The following is a 20391-nucleotide window of genomic DNA, read 5'->3' as shown; positions in this document are numbered from 1 at the left end:
AACTATATTAATCTGGACATTGTAGACAACAGAGAATTCAAAGTAACCTTTTACAATTCATTGAAATAGGTGATGGGATAAAAACAGGACCATTTACAAGTAAGTATTCATAGGAAATTATATACACTGTCAGCCTGAAAACAGGCAAGACAACTCCTAAAAGTCTTCAACTGAGAAAAAGAAGGCAATGACAGTACCAAATGTCAGGAAGAAAACAAGAACAGTGCTGCACACAAAACAGGGGAAGAGAGCCACAGCAACTGCAGGCTGCTGAGCTACACCTCAGACATCTGCAACCAAAGTGCTGCAAAACTGTTTCTCAGTTATTAAGGCACTTAAGCTTAGGGCATTTAAGCTAGAACAGGTATCAGTTCAATAGCACACTACATTATCATTTTGGACCTTCTGTGGGACTGTAAGAAGGAAAACATTTGGCATAAAATACGTTATTTAACTTTAATGAGACTTTTTTTTTAATATCTCTATACACATGGCCCAACTCTTGAGACTCATCTCACTGTGAGTGATAGAAAGATCGCATATTCACAAATGATTCCTTAAACTACTTCAAGGCAGAACAATCCTGTTACAAAGTTAAAAGAGGATTATACTATATGGATGACAGCGTATAGGCAAAAGTCAATGTAAACATGTATACACGTGCACCATTTATGGGCCTGTGCATTGCAGCAGAAGCCTAACAAGAAGAAAGCACCAAGCTGTCTCAAAGGTGTCCGCACAGCAGTTCAAACTGGTATTAGCTCTATAAGGAGTGGCAGCAGCACACCGTCAGGGCTGCAGGCAAGGGAATGGGAGAGTGACTTTTCTTTAAACAGAGCAGTAACATCACTACTGCTCTCCAGAAGAAAAGGGGTCTGACTGACAAAAAAAATGAAGGTATTATCCAAAGACTGACACCTACACTGGTGTACGCTGTACACTTTCAAAGAACAGGTGCCTGATGATACACAGGCCAGAGCACATTACACAAATGAGGTGCATTGCTTTTGTCAGTGACAGTAACTTTTAATTGTCTTTACAATAAAAGATAAATTATTAAAAAGTAATTTTGCTGGGTAAAATATTTAGTATATTGAAAATATAAATGCATCTTCAGATCAAACAAGATTACAAGCATACCAAATAATTTACAAAATTGAGTATTTATCCTGATCGAAGGGATGTAAAAGCCAACAGTTCCAGAACCATGCTCCTGGCACCGAATGTTTTGTAAGTAAAGAACTTATTTTGTGCACTAATCCTACTTCTTCCCCTATGCATGTGGGACAGAAAAGGTCAGTTACTTTTTTGGTAAAGGCCTGGGGGGAGGGGGAAGACTAAGAATAATGGCAGTTTCTCTTGCAAGCCCCTTTTTCCACTTACGTTGGAAGGTGTACTATGTCAGAAAGCCATTTTAACTTCACTTTCCCACTATGGCCAAGATTAAACATAAACAGCTTTATATTGTGCTTAAAAAGATATGTTCAGGTAACAGCCCAATGTTACAATTTTGTGGTTTTATACGCATTCAGTTTTTTTTTCTCTGAGGAAGATTAAATATAATTGCATTAGTTTCCTTTTATCATTTGAATTATTCCTTTATAAGCAGTTTCAAGTAAGACATAATGTCAACAGCAGAAGACCAAGCCAGAACAGAACACTCCACAGGACTGAGATTTTGGGCCAATTGAGAAATCTTTTTCTCCAAGGTATAGCCCTGCCTGGGCATAGCAATATCACCCTTCTTCAAAAACATTACCGGACATAAGTCATTCCCACCATCACCTATATATACAATTTGTGTGTAAGTTATTCCTTGCTCCAACTGTTTATCTAGAAATTCTTTTAAAACTTCCCTTTTGCAAAGGTTTTTAGGGCACTTTGCACAATGGTGAGCGTGGAAGTCCTGTACAGTCAGGTAGCCAGTACTGCTGAATGCTGCAGGGTTTGTAAACACTTCATCAAACACTTTATGGAAGTCAGCAGCTTTCAAAATCCAGTCAATAAATACTGTATTAGAATCTGAAACAATTATGCAGTCAAATAACTCCTTGTTCTTGCCAATAAACCCCAGAAGATCTACCATTCCTGCAGTGAAAGGGATTGTTGTCATAGTTTTTTTCATTACATCTTCTTTGATGCCATTGTCTCCCAAGTAGACAAAGACTCTGCCCATATATTCTGTCCATCGTCCTGGTCGGTAGGAGTTTCTTAATCCATTAGGAAGCTTTTTCTCAGGAGCACATTTCACAATCCAAGTATCGCTATTTTCATCTATGATTGTATGGTCAAAATCAAAAGCCAACAGAAATTTCATTGCTGTCAGAAAATAGTTTCCAAAACAAACAAACAAAAAAAAAAGACAATTATTTATATAAATAAAAGTACTGAATTCCTACCCTGAACTTGTGCTCAGAAGAGGAAAAAATCTGTTTCAAGAAAATGAGGACAAATATCTAAACAAAGTAAACTATTTATGGCCACTACAGCTATGGGAAGTTTTGCTGAAGCTAAAAAAAAAACAGTCTGTAAAGATCAAAGTTCTAGGTCAGTATCAAGCTTGTTTAAATTAGTGAAAGTATCTAAACTCATGCTGCATATTTGCTAACATAGAACCAATCTTGCAGTACACATGCACCATCAGTTTGACTAATCAGTTGTTTCTCCATCAGCACTTGCCAACACACCCAAACTGGGATTTTCCTAGCAAAACACCTTCACAAGTATTTCAAAAGGAAACTGCTACTGAACAGATGTAGCCAGTTTTTTTAACCATGACATGTCGCATCAAACCAGCCAACATAAAGACATACTGACATTTGGGAATCTGGAAATCAAACAAACACATGAAGTTCGCTTGCTCTTGTCCTACAACTTCAGTACCTGCAGCGCACCTATGGGTTACGGAAACCCCTGGGAACAGGAGACACCTCAGCTGGAACTTAACGCCGTTCCCTACATGGGCACCGCCGCCTCAGCCCAAGGAGTCCTATTAGGCCAGCTCCCTGCCAGCAGGCCGCGCCGCCACATAAGCCAACCGCCCGGCCGAGGACTAAAGCTCAGCAGCCGCGGCGGCGGGGCTGGGCTGGCCGGGGCGCTGGGGGAGCTGGGCAGCAGACCGACAGCCCTGAGGGAAAGGGCCAGAGCCGGCAAACCTGCGCCGAGCCGTTACCGCCCGACAACCGCACTGCCACCGACCCACCTCCGCGCTCGCCGCGACCGCCTCCCTCCGCCTGAAGCCCGGCCGCCGCGAGTCACGTGCCTCAACCCCACGCCATCACATGACTCCCCTGCCGCCGGGTTGCCCGGCAACAGCGCGCGTCCACAGGCGGCTCGCCGAAGCTCGGGGCCATGGCGCCGGGGCCCAGGCTCTCCCGCGGGAGGCGGCACCAGCAGCAGCTCGCCCGTGAGTGGGGCTCTCCTGCTGGGACTCAGCACCGGCGGGGGGTGGGGGGGGCACTGCCGAGCCCGTAGCCACAGCCGGCTATACACGGCTCCGGGCGGCTGTAGGGGTGTTCCTGTCTCCTTGTCCAAACCACCCACTCTCACAGCTGCAGACAGCAAGACAGGCTGTTTCTCCTTAAGAATTGACTAGAAAGAACTACCCTGAAACCAGTGGAGGTACAGTGTCATCCAGGGCTGGAGTTCAAGAACTAGGCACCTGGCAGTTCCTTACATGCAGGGAGCAGCCTTTTCAGTGTACAAGTTTAGCTGCTTTCACCTAAGACAGAGAGAGAAGGCCTTGCCTGGTCCCTATCATGGGGCAAACTGATTAGCAATTGCATCTGAAAAATAGCCTTTGATGTCAGTATCACTGAAAGCCTCCTTACATTTGAAACAGCATTTCAGTCTGCTGCAAACCAGATGAACAAGAACTTCTAACAGGATGCTACTCCATACAGAGTGCCATTTCCTTTAACAATACTGGTGATAGTTTGAAAGGCATTTCACAAAACCTAATGTAAGTTACCACAAGACAAAGAGACAAGGGGACATACAACAGTTAAGTCAGTGCCACAGCCCAAGCACATGCACTAGCTGTAGTTAGACTACAGATACCCTGTCTTACCTCTGGGGTACAGAGATGGGGAGATGTCCTGGGTTCAGCAGTAGCAGTCATGTTTCTCCTCCTTGGTAGCTGGTGCAGTGCAGTGTTTTGACTTTCGGCTCGGGAACAGAGCTGATAGAGATGTTTTGGTTTGGCCAAGGACTTTGTGAGCCTCATGCTCTGCCAGGGAGGAGGGGAAGCCGGGAGGAAGCAGAGACAGGACACCTGACCCAAACTGACCAAAGAGGTATTCCATACCACAGCACGTCATGCCCAGGATGTAACTGGGAGTTAGCCGGAAGGGCTGGGAGACTGCAGGGTTGGAGGAGGTATCGGTCGGAGCTTGGTCGGGCTTGGGGGGCGAGTTATTGGTCGGCTGGTGCTGAGGTGTTGTATTCTGTTCCCTTGTTATTTCCTTTATCATTATTATCATTGGTGGTAGCAGTAGTGATTTGTGTTATACCTTAGTTACTAAACTGTTCTTATCTCAACCCGTGGGAGTTGCATTCTTTTCAATTCTCCTCTCCATCCCTCCGAGAGCAGGGGGAGGGCAAGAAAGGGGGGGAAGTGAGCGAACGAATTACCTGACTGGGTTTAAACCACGACAGGAGAGTAATTAATACTAAGGATATCTTGCTATTGTTGCTATGAAAGAATTCAAATCCTGTGACAGGTTTGAATATAGGATTTTCTGATACCAAGTAACCTATCTTTTCTTCCCTCTGCACAGCACCACACCATTTGGAAGAAAATGACACTCTAGATGGCTTTTTTCTTCCAAATGGAATAGATCTTCATCAGGTAATTATATTGCCAAAGGCAGAATGGGAAAGGCTTCAGGACAGCCTTGGCAGCAGAACCAGAGAAGCTGCAGTCATCCTCGCCGAGAAGAAAGAACGGGAAGAAATGCATTTACGCTCCAAAGCTGCTGTAAAAGACTGGCCTAATACCTGTATGGCAAGTACAACACACATTTGTAAACAAATCATATATGCAAAGCCACTCATAGTAATATTGCTAGCTGCACTCCCTTTAACATTTGCTTTTAAAATATAAATATTTTAACTAAAGACAATTAAATATATTTAACTTCTAATATCAACTTTTTTTTAATCAAAAGGTAAAATACAAAATTAATAAAAACCCAAAACACTGAGTATCTCACCTTCAGAATGGTTTATACATTTTTAATCCATGGGCTTTAGATGTGATTTCTAATTCTAATTTTATCTGCAATATAGGGCATGGCACAACGGAAACTAAAAGCCAGAAAATTACGTGAAGAAAGGGAAGAAGAAGAAAGAAAGTTAATTGATTTGGAAGAAGCAAAGTTCCAAGCAGCAAAACGGAAGGAGGCTATTGATCGTGCAAAAACCTACCTAAGCTATCAGAACGAAAGAATTAAAGGGCTTCATGTGTGTTGACAGGTTTTCAAATTCAAGTTGTACTGAACGTCTTTAAACACTGCTGAACATGCAAATTATTCTAAATGTTCTCTTGCAGAGTGCACTTCTACTTACCAAAGTCCTAAAAGAAAGAGATGCTCAAGTTGAATTTAAAAAGTTAAAGTCAGATGCTAACAAAAAGAAGGATGAAGAAAAGGAACATGAATATAAAGAAGCTAATTTCAGGGATCAAGAAGAGGCACGTCGGCGTTACATGAATGAACAGGCACTACGCAGAGATCAGCTGGAACAGTAAGTAATAATCAAAAGTTACCCTAAGTTGTTATTTACTCTTCTCACAAATACATTATACAAAGTTTTTGCAGAAACTTACTGAATCCAGGGTGCCACAAAGGACCTTGCACAAATGGGAAAAGCTGTGATATTGCACTCTTTTACTTGCCAACAGCCTACATGTAAACAGTCTAGCGGGCTTCAATAGGTTTTAGACAAATCACTACTCAAAAGTTGTCACTGAAAGTGTATTTGAACTCAGTTTCAGTTCCAAAAATGGTTAAACCAGATTTTCCATTCACCCATAACTGGAGTCCGGAGAATGCATCAAGAGAACACATCACTGCCACCTCCACCGGCATCAAGAGAACATCATTGCCATCTCCATTCTTTCTGTGGGGCTCTTCCAGATACCTTAATGAAGGAGTCCCCAGGAGTATTTACAGACATCTGGCCCTGGTGATCTGATAGGAGTCAAATTCCCTGAGGCAGAGGAAGGGTTCAAAGACTGGTCTCACATATTCCAGGTCCAACACATGAATCCTTGCAGAACTTCTTATCGAACACTACCAGCTTAAGCTATTGCCTGCATGACCAGGGAGAGAAACACAGATACAGTGGGACTTACTGGAGAACTCTTGTGACTGAGGATGCTGCAGAGAGAGGCCAGAACATTATAAATGCAATGGTGCTAACGAGTCATCCAGATAAAAGATTGCAAACTGTGAGCACACCATGTACCCAATTTCTCGTCAAAGGATCTAGGGCTACCATTACAAAAAATGATGCCATTTTTCACCTCTGATATTCCACCCATCTTCAATTTAAAGTATCACATTCTTCTGTGCAAGGTACCTATGGTTATGCAGAATCCACATCCGTTCATACTTTGTGCAGTCCCTAGCACATTTATTTATTTATTTTTCCCAATTCAGAATAAAGGAGCGCAAACGTCAGGCAGATCTGGCCAAGCTAGAAGACAAAAGAGAAGGGGAACAAATACAGTTATCAAACCAATTGTACCAACTGGAAATTCAGAAAGACAGAGAAAAGGAACAGAAAGAGAAAGCTGAACGCCGGAGGCAGCATCACGTAAGTAACAGGAAGTCAGAGTTTAAAATGCTTGTTTCACCTTGGCTGCCTGGAGTGAAGCTGTTGCATTTGGCCCACAAATAAATGGGCCTCCTGGCAAGAGGAGGTTTGCTTACAGCTTCAGTAGCAGTGGATCATATGCCTACCTTGCCAGCTGCAAGCTGTGTCTTTCCTCTGTGCCTTTGAGAAAGGCCTCTTGCATGTACTGGTGGGGGTTGCACAGTCCCATTCCTCTCAACATCCCCCTCTCCCATGTGTGTGAAGGGAAACAAGGGATAATGCTCACTGCATTGCATAGCAATTTGTCTATGTAATGGGCTGGAGAAGCAGCTGGTCAATGCTCAGTTCCCCTTCTCCTTACTCATATCTACTATCTTCTCTTCATGTATGAACAGGGAGGCAGGAATGAAGGTACTGAGAAACTATTCCCTCTCTTTTTTGAAACAAACGCAGAAAAAGAGAATTGGGAGTGATTCTTTTAAGCTGCTACCCTAGGCCCAGATTTTCTCAACTTTCCCCGTTACATCAGGACCGTTTTGCCCCTGCAGGAGCATGTAGCTGACCAGAAAATAATCAAAGCAGTAGAGAAACAAAAACAAATGGAAGAAGATGCTCGGATCGAAGCTCATTTTAAAGCAAAGCAGATTATCGCCAAGATGACAAAAGAGAAAAAAGCTGAATTGCGTAGGTAGGTACAAAAATAGAGTATTAATTGCAAATAAACTAAAAATCATACTGTAGCCATTTTCAAATCTTTCAGGCTGATGATATAACACAATCCACAGTTATTCTAAAAATTAAATTATGATAGAGAGGGTAGGAAATTTGGGAGAAAAAGGAAATTCTGTCACGGGTTCCTTAGTAAGGGGGGGGAGGCGGGGGAAGCGATCTTTCCGCCCTTCAAAGTACAAAGACATACAGAAGTACAAAGCTCAACACCAGTGTGTTGGGATTAGTGATTTTCCATGTCACCTGCCAAGCCTCCACCTCCTCAACAACTAAAGACAATTAAAATCCTCAACAAAAGTATTTTTGAGCATAAGCTATATTTCCCTGAACCAGATCATGAAAAATAATTGACTTCTTAACTAGGCACCTGTATTAATTAATTACATTGGGTTATTATTAAGGGAAGGTCATTTATCAATACAGGGACAGCATGATGATACCATTGAGATGATCTAAGACTTTCCTTCTTTTCTCATTTTGGGCCAATAGACCCAGCATTTCTCCCCTCATGGCAAAATGCTAGGCAGACTCTCCACTGCATGATCCAACTCATTACTGCAGCAGAAAGCTAGTGTTACAAGAATACAGGGAATATTTATTAAAGCAGACAATTAAAAACAAAGAAACAGGAGGAACACTGGAGATTGAGGAGTTGGGTGGGTTGGGGTAGACTGTGTGGCAAGAGGAGAGAAAACTAGAAGCAGAACACCTGAGTTTGGTATCAGTAGTGCTTCAGGTAGGCCAAGGTATGTATCCTGGTATGTTATGGTAGCTCATATTCTTCTGCAGACAAGCGCAGGAACGTCAGGACAAAATTGTTAAACAATTAGCTTTACAAATGGCTGAGACATTAAAGAAGGAAGATGGTCATCTTGCTAGAGACACTGCAAAAAAAGCTGAAGAAGAAAAAAAACGCAGAGACAAAGAGGCAAAGAAGCAAAAGGCTGCAACTGAATCTATTGCTGAATACAGAGCCACTGCGGTAAGAAACCTAGCCTGTTCTTATTCCTGCTTTACCTCAACCAAGGAGCCTGGCCCAGGTCACCTCTGGTGGCTTTAGTGCCCTGCATCAGCATGCTCCACCAGGGCCACTGACATCTTTCCTGGCCTTCTCTCTCCCTCTCCCACTTCACTGTTCAGTGCATATCTGCCATGGCTGCTGAAAGCCCTGGGTTTGGACACTGGCCAGCCACAATGACCATGCTCATCAGAGCGCTGATATGGGGCTGCTTCTGCTAAAAGATATGAGTTCCAGCTTAGCAGGCTAGCTCCTTGGCTATCCTTTTTTGTGTATTTTGTAAAATACAGATGAAGATGAAAGCGGACAAGGAGAAAGAAGAAAAAGCAGAGAGTAAAAAAGAATATAATAAAATAATGGAAAATTACCACATTTACCTGGAAAAGGAAAAAGACAAGAAAAAAAGACAACGTGATGCCAGTATGGAAGTACAGAAATTTCAGATCCAGCAAATGGTAAACAGAAGAGATGTAACCTGAAAGAAACATGCATCTAAACCAACAGCACTAGCTCCTACCTGAGAGGAAGAATGGAAGCTTACTGTCTTTTGGTTGGGGGGGGGGGGGGCATGAGGGGGTGTGTGTTTGTTGGGTTTGGTTTTCTTAAATCAATTATGCTCTGCATACACAGAGTAGCCTCCTCTCAGCAGTGGCACAAGTCAAGGTCGGTTTACAGTCACAGATTACCTCCTGCACTGTGCCATTATGTACTACTGCTGTCCTCTTGTATTTTCTGGGCAGGTCACCAAAGAGCAACAATTAATGCTGATGTTCACTCAGCTATCTAATGTACCATTTTTGAGGGGATGCGGCAGGGGAGAAGAGTGGGGAAAGATTATATCTGACAAGTATCAACTAACATCACCACATCTCCTAATACATTTAAGTTTTAAGGGACAGTTATGTTGTGAAAGAAATACTAAGCTTTGTTATTCCCTTTTCTTCATCAGGCTGAAAAGCAGGCAAGAAAACAGCAGGAAAAGCAAGCAGACTTGGACTACAATGCTCAGACAGAGTTTATTGCTCTCTGTAAAGAGCAGGAATTTCAGAGCTATGCAAAGCAAGTAATTGAATCAGAGGCCAAGACTACACATCATCTTTATCCTCTTCTGAAAGCATACAAAGATGTAAGAGGACTTGGACTCAAGCCATTTTCCAGAGAAGAAGGATCAAATGGTTTTCAAGCACAGGATGGTGCTGGGACCCAGTAACCTTGCAGATGTACTACTGCACAAGAAGTTAAAAACATGAAGTAATACAGAGACTATCTAGCAGGGAAGGGCAGAAGCAGTTTTCATGTGGTTAAAAAATGTCTTTTTGAACCTTACAGGCAGAGTTAAACTGCATCTATTATATACTGTGAATCACAAAGTCTATTTGAAAAACAAAAAGATATTGCCTGAGAACTGGTCATATTCTCAAAAATATAAGTTAGTTTATTAAACTTGAGGCAGGAATGCATGATATATAATTGACCATCCATGTAACCCATTCCAGCCAAAATCTCACTATTACTGTTATATTTTTATTATTCACTGTTCTAAAAACTCACTGTCCCAGGTTTTTCAGGCCTGCAATACAAATTCCCAGTGCAAAAGTTCACATTTTTCACTAGCTTACTTCCAGTTAAGTATTCCCCATACTTTCCACAATCATCAGAGGAAGAAAAAACAACCTTATACACGTGAAAGTCAGAACAGTACTGCAGTTTTTACATAATTTTGCAACTACCTCTGTAAAACAAATGTTCCACTATAAATGAGTTATATTTCTATGAAAATAGAATGTGATTTGATCACAGCCCTTAAGAGGTCACCTAGGAAACAAATATAGGTCCCAATGTAACTCTCAATAGCTGCTACAAAAACAGCATGGCAATGAGAGACAATATCATTGAACTGTTCCTTTAAAGAGACTGATTCAAGCTGTGGTAAATAGATCTGACCTGAAATTGCTTCTCAGATTCTTCATCTGATTTACTCTCCAACACCCAAATCACCCACACATCTCACTCCTTAAGCTTAGTTTCTTTGCCAAAATTTTACCATCATGTTCCTGCCTTGGACAGGGTTAAGGTTTCCTGTAATGACTTTTGTGTAATGACCTGGAGTCTAAATAGGGTATCCCCCTATTCTGGGTTTCACTGGAAACAAAACCCAAGAAACCTGAAGCTTTGTTTTGTTGCACACAAGCTTCTGTCCCAGCCTTCCAGCTGCCCATCTCTGCTGGACAAACTAGAAAATTATGCAAGTTCTAGAAAAAAAACAGAAACACAAACAAACAACAAACCTGAAACTGGTTTTACAGAAAGGATGCTTGACAATATTTCAACTTGGAAACAGGTCTTTCGTGAGCCTGGTTTCAGTAGCAACAGGCTTTGAAGGAAGCACAGGACTTGAGCAAGACATGAGGCTATACCGGGTGAGTTCCCTCCTGCAAGCTGAGGGCCAAGCAAAGCTAGTTTTGCCTCCCCTACAGTGTAAAACATCTGGATGTAAGATGAATGTACTCCTTCCCCAGAGCAGCAGCCACCTCCTCCCTCGAGGAGTCTCTTCCAGGCAGGGCAAGGAAGGAACTTGTCGAAGGAGGGGGAGGAGAGACCCCCTCATCCAGCTCCCAGGGGTTTTCCTTAGGGAAAACAGTGCCCAGGGGCCACTTACTGAGTCCAGATAATGGATAAAGGCAAGTCTCCAACACGCAGCTACAGGCAGGCCTAACTGGATGGGTGTTACGTGCGGGAGCGGCAGCCCACAGAGCCAGCCAAAGCGCCGCACCACCTGCCGCGCAGAGCTGAGGCAACCCGGCGGGAAGAAAACCCGCCGAGCTCGGAGCGGAAAGGCGGAGGCAGAGCGGAACGTTGCAGCCTCTTACCGGGTACGGGCCCGTACAAAGGAACGGGTGTTTCACGCACCGGCTGCGGACGAGGGCGGCCCCGGGACGGGACGGGACAGGACAGGACAGGACAGGACAGGACAGGACAGGTCGCGTCGCGCCGTGGCCTCTGCAGTGACCGCCGCTGGTCGGGCCGGCTTTTGTGCCCGGCCCGGAGGAAAGAAAGGAAGGGAAAGAAACTCCTCAAAGGCTGAACTGAGCCTCCCCTCCCTGAAGGAGCAGCTGACGCCCGACAGCAGCTTCCGGGCGGGGCGGGGCGCTGTGTTGCTATAAGAGCTGCGGCACAGTCCCCACCGCTGTTCGTGCTGTGAGGTAACGCTGCTCTCTTTAGCTCCGGGCAGGGTGGCTCGGGGCTGGGAGCTCCCGCGGGCACGGAGCCGGGGGAGGGTGGTGGCCGCCGCATTTGTTCCCTCTCTGGGGGCGGAAGAGCGAGCCTCGACTCCCCGGGACACCGGGCTGTCGGTAGGGATACGGCTCTCTCTCAGCAGACGCTACCGCTTCCCGGAGAGTCGGGCACTGGGCCGACCCGCAGCGGAGAAAAGCCGAGGATGGACCGCGACGGGCCGGACGCTGCTCGGCGGGAGGCAGAGGTGGAGCGCGGGCGCTACTTGGCGCGGCGGGCGGTGGCCCAGGAGCAGCTGGCGCAGTGAGTCCGGCGACGTGCAGAGGGGAGCGCGGCTGGGTTAAGCATCACCCCGTAACCAGCTCCCTGCTGCCGGGGCCCGCCTGCACCGCCCGCGGCGGGGGGGCACACAGCACAGGCGGCGAGTGCTTTGGCGCCAACGCGGCTGAGGCGACCCTGCACCAGCCGAGGCGGGAGCGGGTGACTCATTGCTCGTAAACCATTGTTTGATTCAGCATCGCTCCCTCGTCAGGCTGAAAACTCGTCACCCCCTTGTTCCTCCGTAACTCCGTTTTTCCAGCTTCACAAACGTCTCTTGCTTTCAGGGGCAGACCTAGTCAGTTAAAAGAGACTGTCTAGATTCTGGCAATGAGAACAAGCGGCTTGTTTCTCTAAGGCAAAATTCCTTACTGCCGATGCCCCCTGCCCAGAATCACTCGCAGATCCTACTGACACGGCTGATGACCATGGCCACGCCTTGCACAGTGCTGTGGCACTGCTTGGAAGTCAGCTAGCTGACAATGGCCCAGCTTGTGACAGTGAGTGGGCTGACAATTAAACCGGGCTAACCAAATTATATCTACTATTTGAGTCGCTATACACGTCATACTTGTTTTTGCTAGTATAGGCTTAACCAGCTCCCTTGCACTAGACCCGAGCTTTAGCCAAAGGACTTGCACCTGCCTTTGAAAAAAACATGGTTCTATTTTTAATCTCTGACATTCTACTTTCACTTCAAAATATTAAGGCTTACTGTTAAACATACCTGTAGCTGTGCAGAATCCACACCTGTTCATTACTTTGTGCAGTCCCTAGCACATTTATTCAACTTTTTCCCAATTCAGAATAAAGGAGCACAAACATCAGGCAGATCTGGCCAAGCTAGAAGACAAAAGAGAAGGGGAACAAATACAGTTATCAAACCAATTGTACCAACTGGAAATTCAGAAAGACAGAGAAAAGGAAGAGAAAGAAAAAGTTGAACGCCGGAGGCAGCATCACGTAAGTAACAGGAAGTCAGAGTTTAAAATGCTTGTTTCACCTTGGCTGCCTGGAGTGAAGCTGTTGCATTTGGCCCACAAATAAATGGGCCTCCTGGCAAGAGGAGGTTTGCTTACAGCTTCAGTAGCAGTGGATCATATGCCTACCCTGCCAGCCGCAAGCCATGTCTTTCCTCTGTGCCTTTGAGAAAGGCCTCTTGGAAGTTGTATTATGGCACCTAAGTATTGACTTTTCTAAAATGGAAAAAGTCTGCTATAGATATCAAGGAGATTGTCCTTGACTTGAGAACTGAATTCATGGGTTCCATGTACCCATTCTTTAAGGCCATTTGTTGGGAAGAGGGAATTAGTCTGAGACTGAACATAATATCTTTTTGACTTGTCTTTCCCTTTATGACTGGAGAGGTTTAGAAAAATCTGTCAAGACATCCTTACCACATCCAGTATTTCCCTCCCCATGCCTGCTTGAGCAAGGAGAAGTGGAGGTACTGTGATGATTCACTGGATTGTGAGAGAGTAAGAGGAGACAACTCCCACTGAAACCCCACTTGCTCCCCCACCCCATACTCTTCTCACCCCAGTTACACAACTTTTACCTCAATTGTTCCCAACTTTTAATACACAATAAAAGCTGTATATGACTGCCAATTCTGCACTTTTAATACACAATAGAAGCTGTATATGACTGCCATTTCTTTATATGACTGTGCATTCTGCACAAATGCCTTGTGCTTTACAGTTTAGTGGTTCTACAGACTCCTACTGTTTGAGGCCTTCAGTCTGTGCTGTGACTGATGCACAGGATGGGAGCAGTACAGTTGGAGCCAGCGGGAAAGTAGAGGAAATAATATAACTTACAGATACTGTGCCATGGGGCTGCAACCAGACACTGATTTTACTCTTGTAGTAGTTTGTGGTAAGTAGGTCATGAGAATGCTCCTCCACCTTTGGGTTACAATTTTCTATAGCTTCACCACTGCTACAACCAAAGAACTCTTATTAGGTTAGGCCTGAAGTCTTTGCTATATTCCCCCCCCCCCCCCCCCCCCCCCCCCCAGTTTATGTTTTCAAAATCTCATTCTACATAAAGGCTGTTTTCTATGTAAACAGGAGTATGTATCTGAAAAGAAAACAATTAAAGCTGAAGAGAAACAAAAAGAAGACAATGAAGATGATCGGATTGAGGCTTATATTAAAGAAAAAGAAATGATGGCTGATCTGGCAAGAGAAAAAGTTGCTGAGACTAATAGGTAGGTCTAGGGCTACACTTTTCAGCATTAAGATTCAAACTTGCAATTTTATTTTGTAACAAATGTTACTCAATTTTGTATCAGCAAAATTGAAACTTTGTGATGTAGGCAATCTTTCTGTAATTAAAACTTGAGGGAGAAATAGAAAGTACAGAAAAAAAAAAAAGACTACTAGTTCCAGTAGTAATTGGTGCTGTTGGGGGTGGGATTGCTGGCTTTGGTAGGAGCAGTGCCCCAGGTAAACTGAGCAGATATCCTGGTATGTTACAGTAGCTCATGTTCTTCTGCAGGGCAATCCAGGTGCATAAGGACAAAGCTCTTGAACAACTAACTGCGCAGATAAATGAGGCATTTAAGGTTGAAGATGATCGTCTTGCTAGAGGAGCTGCAGCAGTAGAAGATGAATACCAAATAAAAATCAAAGAGAAAGAAGCAAAACAAAAGGCTGCCATTGAAGCTATTGCTGAACACAGAACCACCATGGTAAGAAACCTAGCCTGTTCTTAATCCTTTTTCTGTCATATACTTGTACTTCTGAATACCTTTTGGAAACAGCATAGATTCTAGAAAAACAAGTGAGAGGCACATGCAGGTTCTCACTTAGCAGCTGCCTCTCAAATTTACCATCTGTAGTTTCAGAATGAACTTCTTAAAGAAGGTGTAAGCAGTAGATGTGATGATCCTCTCTCAAAAGTTAGAAGGCTCCAGAATTGTTGGCAATTTGTGCAGACATTTTTCCAGATTCTGCACTGCAGCTGAGGAGCCTGGCCCAGATCACATCTGGTGGCTCTGGTGCCCTGCATCAGCATGCTCCATCAGTGCTACTGACATCTTTCCTGGCCCCTCTCTCTCTCCCACTTCTCTGTTCAGTGCATATCTGCCATGGCTGCTGAAAGCCCTGGGCTTGGACACTGGCCAGCCACAATGACCGTGCTCATCAGAGTGCTGATACGGGGCTGCTTCTGCTAAAAGATATGAGTTCCAGCTTAGCAGGCTAGCTCCTTGGCTATCCTTTTTTGTGTATTTTGTAAAATACAGATGAAGATGAAAGTAGAGAAGGAGAAAGAAGAAAAAGCAGAGGGTGAGAGAGATCGTAATCAGCAGATGACAGCAGATCACACCTACCTGGAAAAGGAAAAAGACATGAAACAAAGACAACATGATGCCAGCATGGATGTACAGAAATTTCAGATCCAGCAAATGGTAAACAGAAGAGCTGTAACCTGTCAATGCCTTCAGACAGAAGCACGCTTCTAAAGCCATAGGATTAGATTTCCTGGACGGGAGAGAGAAAGCAAGCTTACTGTGGGTGTGATATGCGTATTCTGTTGTTTGCTTGTTTTTACCTGTAAGCACTGCAGGTGCTGAAGCTGGGGACCAGCTTCCTCCCAGAGCAGTGGAACAGAAGCCTCTTCCAAGGTGACTTGGCCCGTGCTGGTCAGGGAGGATGACCTGAGAGGGCTGGTAATAAGAAAGAGATCAACAATGATGGATCATATCCTGTCCTATATCATTATGTCATTTTTTCCAACCATATCATTGTTTTCCTTTTGTATCTTCTGGAAAGAGTAGCAGTCACTGAGCTATTCAGTCTACCTTTTTCATGGCGGGGTATGGCAGGGGAAAGAAGTTTAGAGGAATGATATTTGACAAGTATCAACTAACTATAAACTAGCATTACTTCAGAACTCCTGTAAGCTCATCCTCTTGAGTTTTAAGGGAAAGTTAAGTTGCGAAAGAAATACTAAGCTTCGTTACTCCCTTATCTTTACCAGGCTGAAAAGCAGGCAAAAAAACAGCAGGAAAAGCAAGATGACTTGGACTACGATGCTCAGAGAGAAGCTGCTTTCTGCAAGGATCGAGCATTTTGGAGATAAAGAGTGAGTAACTGACTCAATGCCATTACTGGATCTAATTTTTATTCTCTCCAAGCTTCTAAGGAGGGACCAAGACCTGGGCTTCTTAACTAGCAAACTTGCAAGATTGGTGGAGTGTATACATGTGTAGTATTACAAAACAACTCAGGGGTCAGGGGGAAGGATAGTTGATAAGAGGATTCTCCATATTCCTCCTGCCAAACGTATGTGAGCCCTCAAGGTTGCTCAGGGACTGAGCATTGTGCAGGAGTGTTACGGCTTGTGTTGCCCCCTCAAAGCCCTGCCTGATGACAGAGACAAGAGCTCTCCTCCAAGCCAGCACATACCAGGAATTGTCTTGGTTAGTCCATCCTGCTGTGGCCTAGGCTGCTACTAGGTTTTTGGACAGCAGGACATGGCTGGGGGGGAGCTGACTGGCTCCCAGTACCCATGTCAGTTAGTGTGGCCCATAAGGGGCTTGTCTGTAGAGTGAGGAAGTTGCTGCTGAGAACTTTACACCCATGATGCGTGTTTTTCAGAGGTTTTGCCTAGAATAGCTCTAGCCACTGCTTGAAGCACATCTTCCTATTTAAGTTTCATCCAAAAGGATCCAGATTGTGATCGCTCTGTAATGTGAACCAAAGCACAGTAAGTAGAAACAACCAAGAGACTTGTTTCAACAACTCAACTTGTGATCTAAACTAAAATGCTAACATTGCTGAACTATCAACTGAAAGAGACACAATTCTCTCCAATAATCTTGGAGTAATGTATTTTTTAAATTACATATTTTAAAAAAAGAGACATGGCAATTAACTTGTGAAACTGTCTCAAAAAATTTACTTGGTTCACTAACAAAAGACTTATATCCCTTCTCTGAGCCAGTGCTCCTTTTACTACTTCAAGCTTTTTTCAGCAAGCAGAAAGAATGAAAACTTCTATTAAAGCCTTTTGATCACAGAAGCTGGAGCCTTGAGAAGCACTGACAACAGCAGACGTGGTGCTGAAACCTGCAGAGCTTGGTAACTCTCCAAAGGCACCCTCAAGTGCATATTTGCACGTGCTCACGACCATGCAATTGGTGAGTTAAATGGGTTTTAGTCTACCTCTACAGAAGCAAGAACCAAGGTGGACTGCAGCCCGATTTCCTGTTCTGCTTCAAGAAATGCCCTGTTCTGCAGATTATGTATGTCTGCATTTGAAGTCTACAGCCTGCTTCCATGGGGTTTATACTCTTTTTATTGTGAGCATCTACAGAAATATCAAAATCAACTACCAGAAAACAACTCTTCCTTTCAGTACACCTAAAGCGAGTATTTTTTTTAAAGCACATTGGCTAAATGCCGATTTAGTTACCCAAATTAAGCATGGAAAAAATCCAGTATGAATCATGGTATCACTTTATTCCATAGTCTGAGATGCGCATGCTTTGTGTGTCTGCTTTAAATGACAAGCTCTAGTTAGTAATCCTCTATAAAAGCTGGCAAAAAAATCTTCAAGGGTTTTAAGAACATGAAGAAATACTCCAGGTTCTAAAATTTTCAGTAACATTTAGTAACATTTCATTGTCTTTTACAGTTTTCCAACATGAAAGGCAAGAATTGGAAAGCTGCTTGCAGGAATAATACAGAAGACTAAAATCAGTTTGTTTATGGTATGTTGAAGATGACAGGAGTAGAGGAAATAGGCTGAGAGAACAGCTCCTTGTGCAAGCAAAAGGAAGCTATTCAGCAAATAGATGAGAATCAGTCCAGCAATGAAAAGACTCCTTAAAGAGCCAAACTCTTCTTAGCAGAGTCAGGTGACTGATATAACAAGCTGTGACATGGGACAACAGGCTGAGTAGACATGAAAGCCTGCTTCAGCAGGAGGTGGTGGAATCAGTACTTGTGAAGGCTTTAAAGATGTCCCATGTATGGCAGGAGGTTCGTCTAGCTGACCATCAGAGGTCCTTTTCAGCTACCATTTAAAGATGGCAACAAAATACATGGAGATCAACTGCAGCTAAGGAAAATTGCTGACCTGGAATAATCTCCTAATTGAGAGGTACCTCTGATCTAATGCCTAGCATCACTACTTGTATTAGTTAATAGTTGGAGTTGAGTCACTATCCTCAGAGGTATTTAAAAGATGCATAGATGGTGGTGGACTTCAGTGCTAGGTTAAGTTTTAATTAATAGCTAGAAAATCAGAATATTATTTGAGAAATTATTTTACTGGTAAACTTCAATTACTGTTTTTGCTCAACAAAGCACCCTGTCAGATGGTCTGCTGCTTTAGGAAGTTATAGCAGATGAGAAACATAATAGGTGTTGGCCTTACTACAAAGCCAAGACCTTAGAAGTGCAAGACAACCCTTGGAGGGACTGAAAGAGACCTCAAAATCAAACTGCATATTTTCCAAACCTGTCACCCAACTCTGGAAGTGGAGCAGCAACTGAAGTTTAAACACACAGGACTCCAGGGTCTAAGATGATATTCTCCCAACCGTAACACAACTGGTACCTGTGGCTGTGGTACCCTTGTAAGACAGTGCTTTCATCATGGATCTAATAAAACTCCTACCTAAGAAACTAAGAGAGGAGCCTTCTAAAATGCCTCCTCTGCTAAGGGAATTTGAGTTGACTCACTGTGCAGCTCTTTACTGTTAGGTAGTGTTCCAGGCTGGAGTTGTTACTTCTGTTCAAGCTCTTTTTAACATGACAGCCTTTGCAACTGCTCGGCTCTGAGGAAGTCTGAAGAGGACACATACCTGGAAACAAAACTACCTACAAACAGAAGAGTTGGTGCTCCAAGAGCTGGGACTCCTAAGGGTGGACACTTTCATGTTCCAGTACAGACTGGCTGGGTACTCCTGAAAAACAAAGAATTTTTATTTATTTGCTTATTTTTCCCAAAGCTCACTGGTCATGTTAGAACAAATTATTCGTTCTGTTTCAATAGGTATTTTTTTTCAGATGCCTGTTATTAACTTACACCTTTCTGGTATCTCTTGAATGGAAGAGTGCTACTGCTAGTTTGTAATCTTCCTCCTTGTTCTAGCACTGCATATTTTAGAGAAAGAAAATCTGCTACTTACAAATAGCTCTTAAACCCCCCCAAAACAGCACTAACACAAAAACAATAACCCTCATCTCTGACAGCTAAGACTAAGAGGGAGTTGAAGGCCAAAGATGTGACAAGACCACATGAGATGTCATCTTTGGAATCATTTTAAAGGAATTCCTTTCTATTTAAAATAAGCTGTGCTATAGACTTTGTTAAAGTTGAATATATGTAGTCATTCCCTTTACATTCCTGCCCTGCCACCATTACAATTTAAGCTTTTTCTAGTTTTGGTGCATCATGGTCTTTGATGGCAAGAACTAGATACCCAAGTAGATACATAAATGATTCAAACCCACCCTTTAATCTGTTAATCTCTAGAAAGCAGTCTTAAAGCATAGTTGTTCATAGCTGGTTGAGACTGTATTGCATAAACCAGCATGCCACTTTTTTTCTGTAGGCTTCCTCATCTCCAGTATATTATCCAGAGAAATGCACAATTCTGTTAGGTGATGAAGGGTTTAAACATCAGAACTGCAGGTCCAGTAAAATTCAACATTACATCTCCATTAACATAATAGTAGTTGCCCGTCTTAAATGAGTGGCAGCTGGTCTGACTCCTTTCCTATTTAAAAGGGAAAAAGTGGGAAAGGTTAGAAAGCAGCAACATGTACTGGAAGAAGCAATAGTTACTGAGCAGACCAGAGACAAGATCGAAGATGAGACCACCGATATCTGGTAAATACAGATCAAGCAACTGGTACAGTGGCATAGTGGAAAAGGGACACGTTGGACATTTTGGTAAAGCTTAGTTATATATAAGACAAGTATTTCTGCATTGGTTTCAATTACAGATGATCAGAGCATATACATATAAATGTAGTTGCTAATTATACAGCAAGACTTAAAACTCTGTTTCTTCTTCAGAAATACATCAGATAACTGCAGAAGTATCTACTAAGGAATAAGAAGCTAGCCACTGCCTCCTTACAAGTTAGATGTGCCTGTGAAACCTATCAGTGCCTAACAGCTGGAGCAAGTTACAAGGCATGCTATTTGCCAAAAACCACCTATACTCAACTTCAGCTCAACAACAAAGTGCCACAGCTTGCAACTGTATCAGTAACCGCTCTGTTTTATTATGGAACAAAGCAGTAGAT

General features: G+C 43.5%; 3 protein-coding genes across 3 annotated transcripts; 2 read left to right on the top strand and 1 right to left on the bottom strand.

The window, feature by feature from the left end:
* Positions 1-452: 452 nt before the first annotated feature.
* On the bottom strand, positions 453-11506 carry PHOSPHO2 (phosphatase, orphan 2). The gene is made up of 2 exons (XM_061453146.1): positions 11477-11506; positions 453-2319 (listed from the first exon to the last, which is right to left on the bottom strand). The coding sequence occupies exon 2, from the start codon at positions 2315-2317 to the stop codon at positions 1592-1594; it is 726 nt and encodes a 241-aa protein (XP_061309130.1). The 5' UTR covers positions 2318-2319; positions 11477-11506; the 3' UTR covers positions 453-1591.
* On the top strand, positions 3294-10014 carry LOC133269215 (cilia- and flagella- associated protein 210-like). Its single transcript, XM_061453193.1, has 9 exons — positions 3294-3406; positions 4779-5005; positions 5290-5463; positions 5552-5745; positions 6663-6819; positions 7368-7507; positions 8338-8530; positions 8857-9021; positions 9516-10014. The coding sequence occupies exons 1-9, from the start codon at positions 3352-3354 to the stop codon at positions 9774-9776; spliced, it is 1566 nt and encodes a 521-aa protein (XP_061309177.1). The 5' UTR covers positions 3294-3351; the 3' UTR covers positions 9777-10014.
* Positions 11507-11688: 182 nt separating the features above from the next.
* Positions 11689-17487, top strand: LOC133269189 (cilia- and flagella- associated protein 210-like). Its single transcript, XM_061453137.1, has 7 exons — positions 11689-12103; positions 12925-13081; positions 14191-14330; positions 14621-14813; positions 15369-15533; positions 16106-16210; positions 17072-17487. Exons 1-6 carry the CDS (start codon positions 12006-12008, stop codon positions 16205-16207), a joined length of 855 nt encoding a protein of 284 aa, XP_061309121.1. The 5' UTR covers positions 11689-12005; the 3' UTR covers positions 16208-16210; positions 17072-17487.
* Positions 17488-20391: the final 2904 nt, after the last annotated feature.

The sequence above is a fragment of the Pezoporus flaviventris genome, unplaced genomic scaffold, assembly GCF_033815535.1.
Source record: "Pezoporus flaviventris isolate CSIRO_AGI_PZ_B2104156 unplaced genomic scaffold, CSIRO_AGI_Pfla_v1 ptg000001l, whole genome shotgun sequence".
NCBI lineage: Eukaryota > Metazoa > Chordata > Aves > Psittaciformes > Psittacidae > Pezoporus > Pezoporus flaviventris.
The sequence above is the reverse complement of the archived record's forward strand: the minus strand, read 5'-3'. Positions and strand labels throughout refer to the sequence as shown.

Excerpts from the sequence above, each read along its gene's own strand:
- LOC133269215 (XM_061453193.1), top strand. The coding sequence starts at position 3,352 with ATGGCGCCGGGGCCCAGGCTCTCCCGCGGGAGGCGGCACCAGCAGCAG. Across the intron at positions 5,464-5,551 it reads AAAGAATTAAAGGGCTTCAT|AGTGCACTTCTACTTACCAA; the intron begins GTGTGTTGACAG and ends GTTCTCTTGCAG. Across the intron at positions 7,508-8,337 it reads AAAAAAGCTGAATTGCGTAG|ACAAGCGCAGGAACGTCAGG; the intron begins GTAGGTACAAAA and ends ATTCTTCTGCAG.
- LOC133269189 (XM_061453137.1), top strand. The coding sequence starts at position 12,006 with ATGGACCGCGACGGGCCGGACGCTGCTCGGCGGGAGGCAGAGGTGGAG. Across the intron at positions 12,104-12,924 it reads GCCCAGGAGCAGCTGGCGCA|AATAAAGGAGCACAAACATC; the intron begins GTGAGTCCGGCG and ends TTCCCAATTCAG. Across the intron at positions 14,331-14,620 it reads AAAGTTGCTGAGACTAATAG|GGCAATCCAGGTGCATAAGG; the intron begins GTAGGTCTAGGG and ends GTTCTTCTGCAG.
- PHOSPHO2 (XM_061453146.1), bottom strand. The coding sequence starts at position 2,317 with ATGAAATTTCTGTTGGCTTTTGATTTTGACCATACAATCATAGATGAA.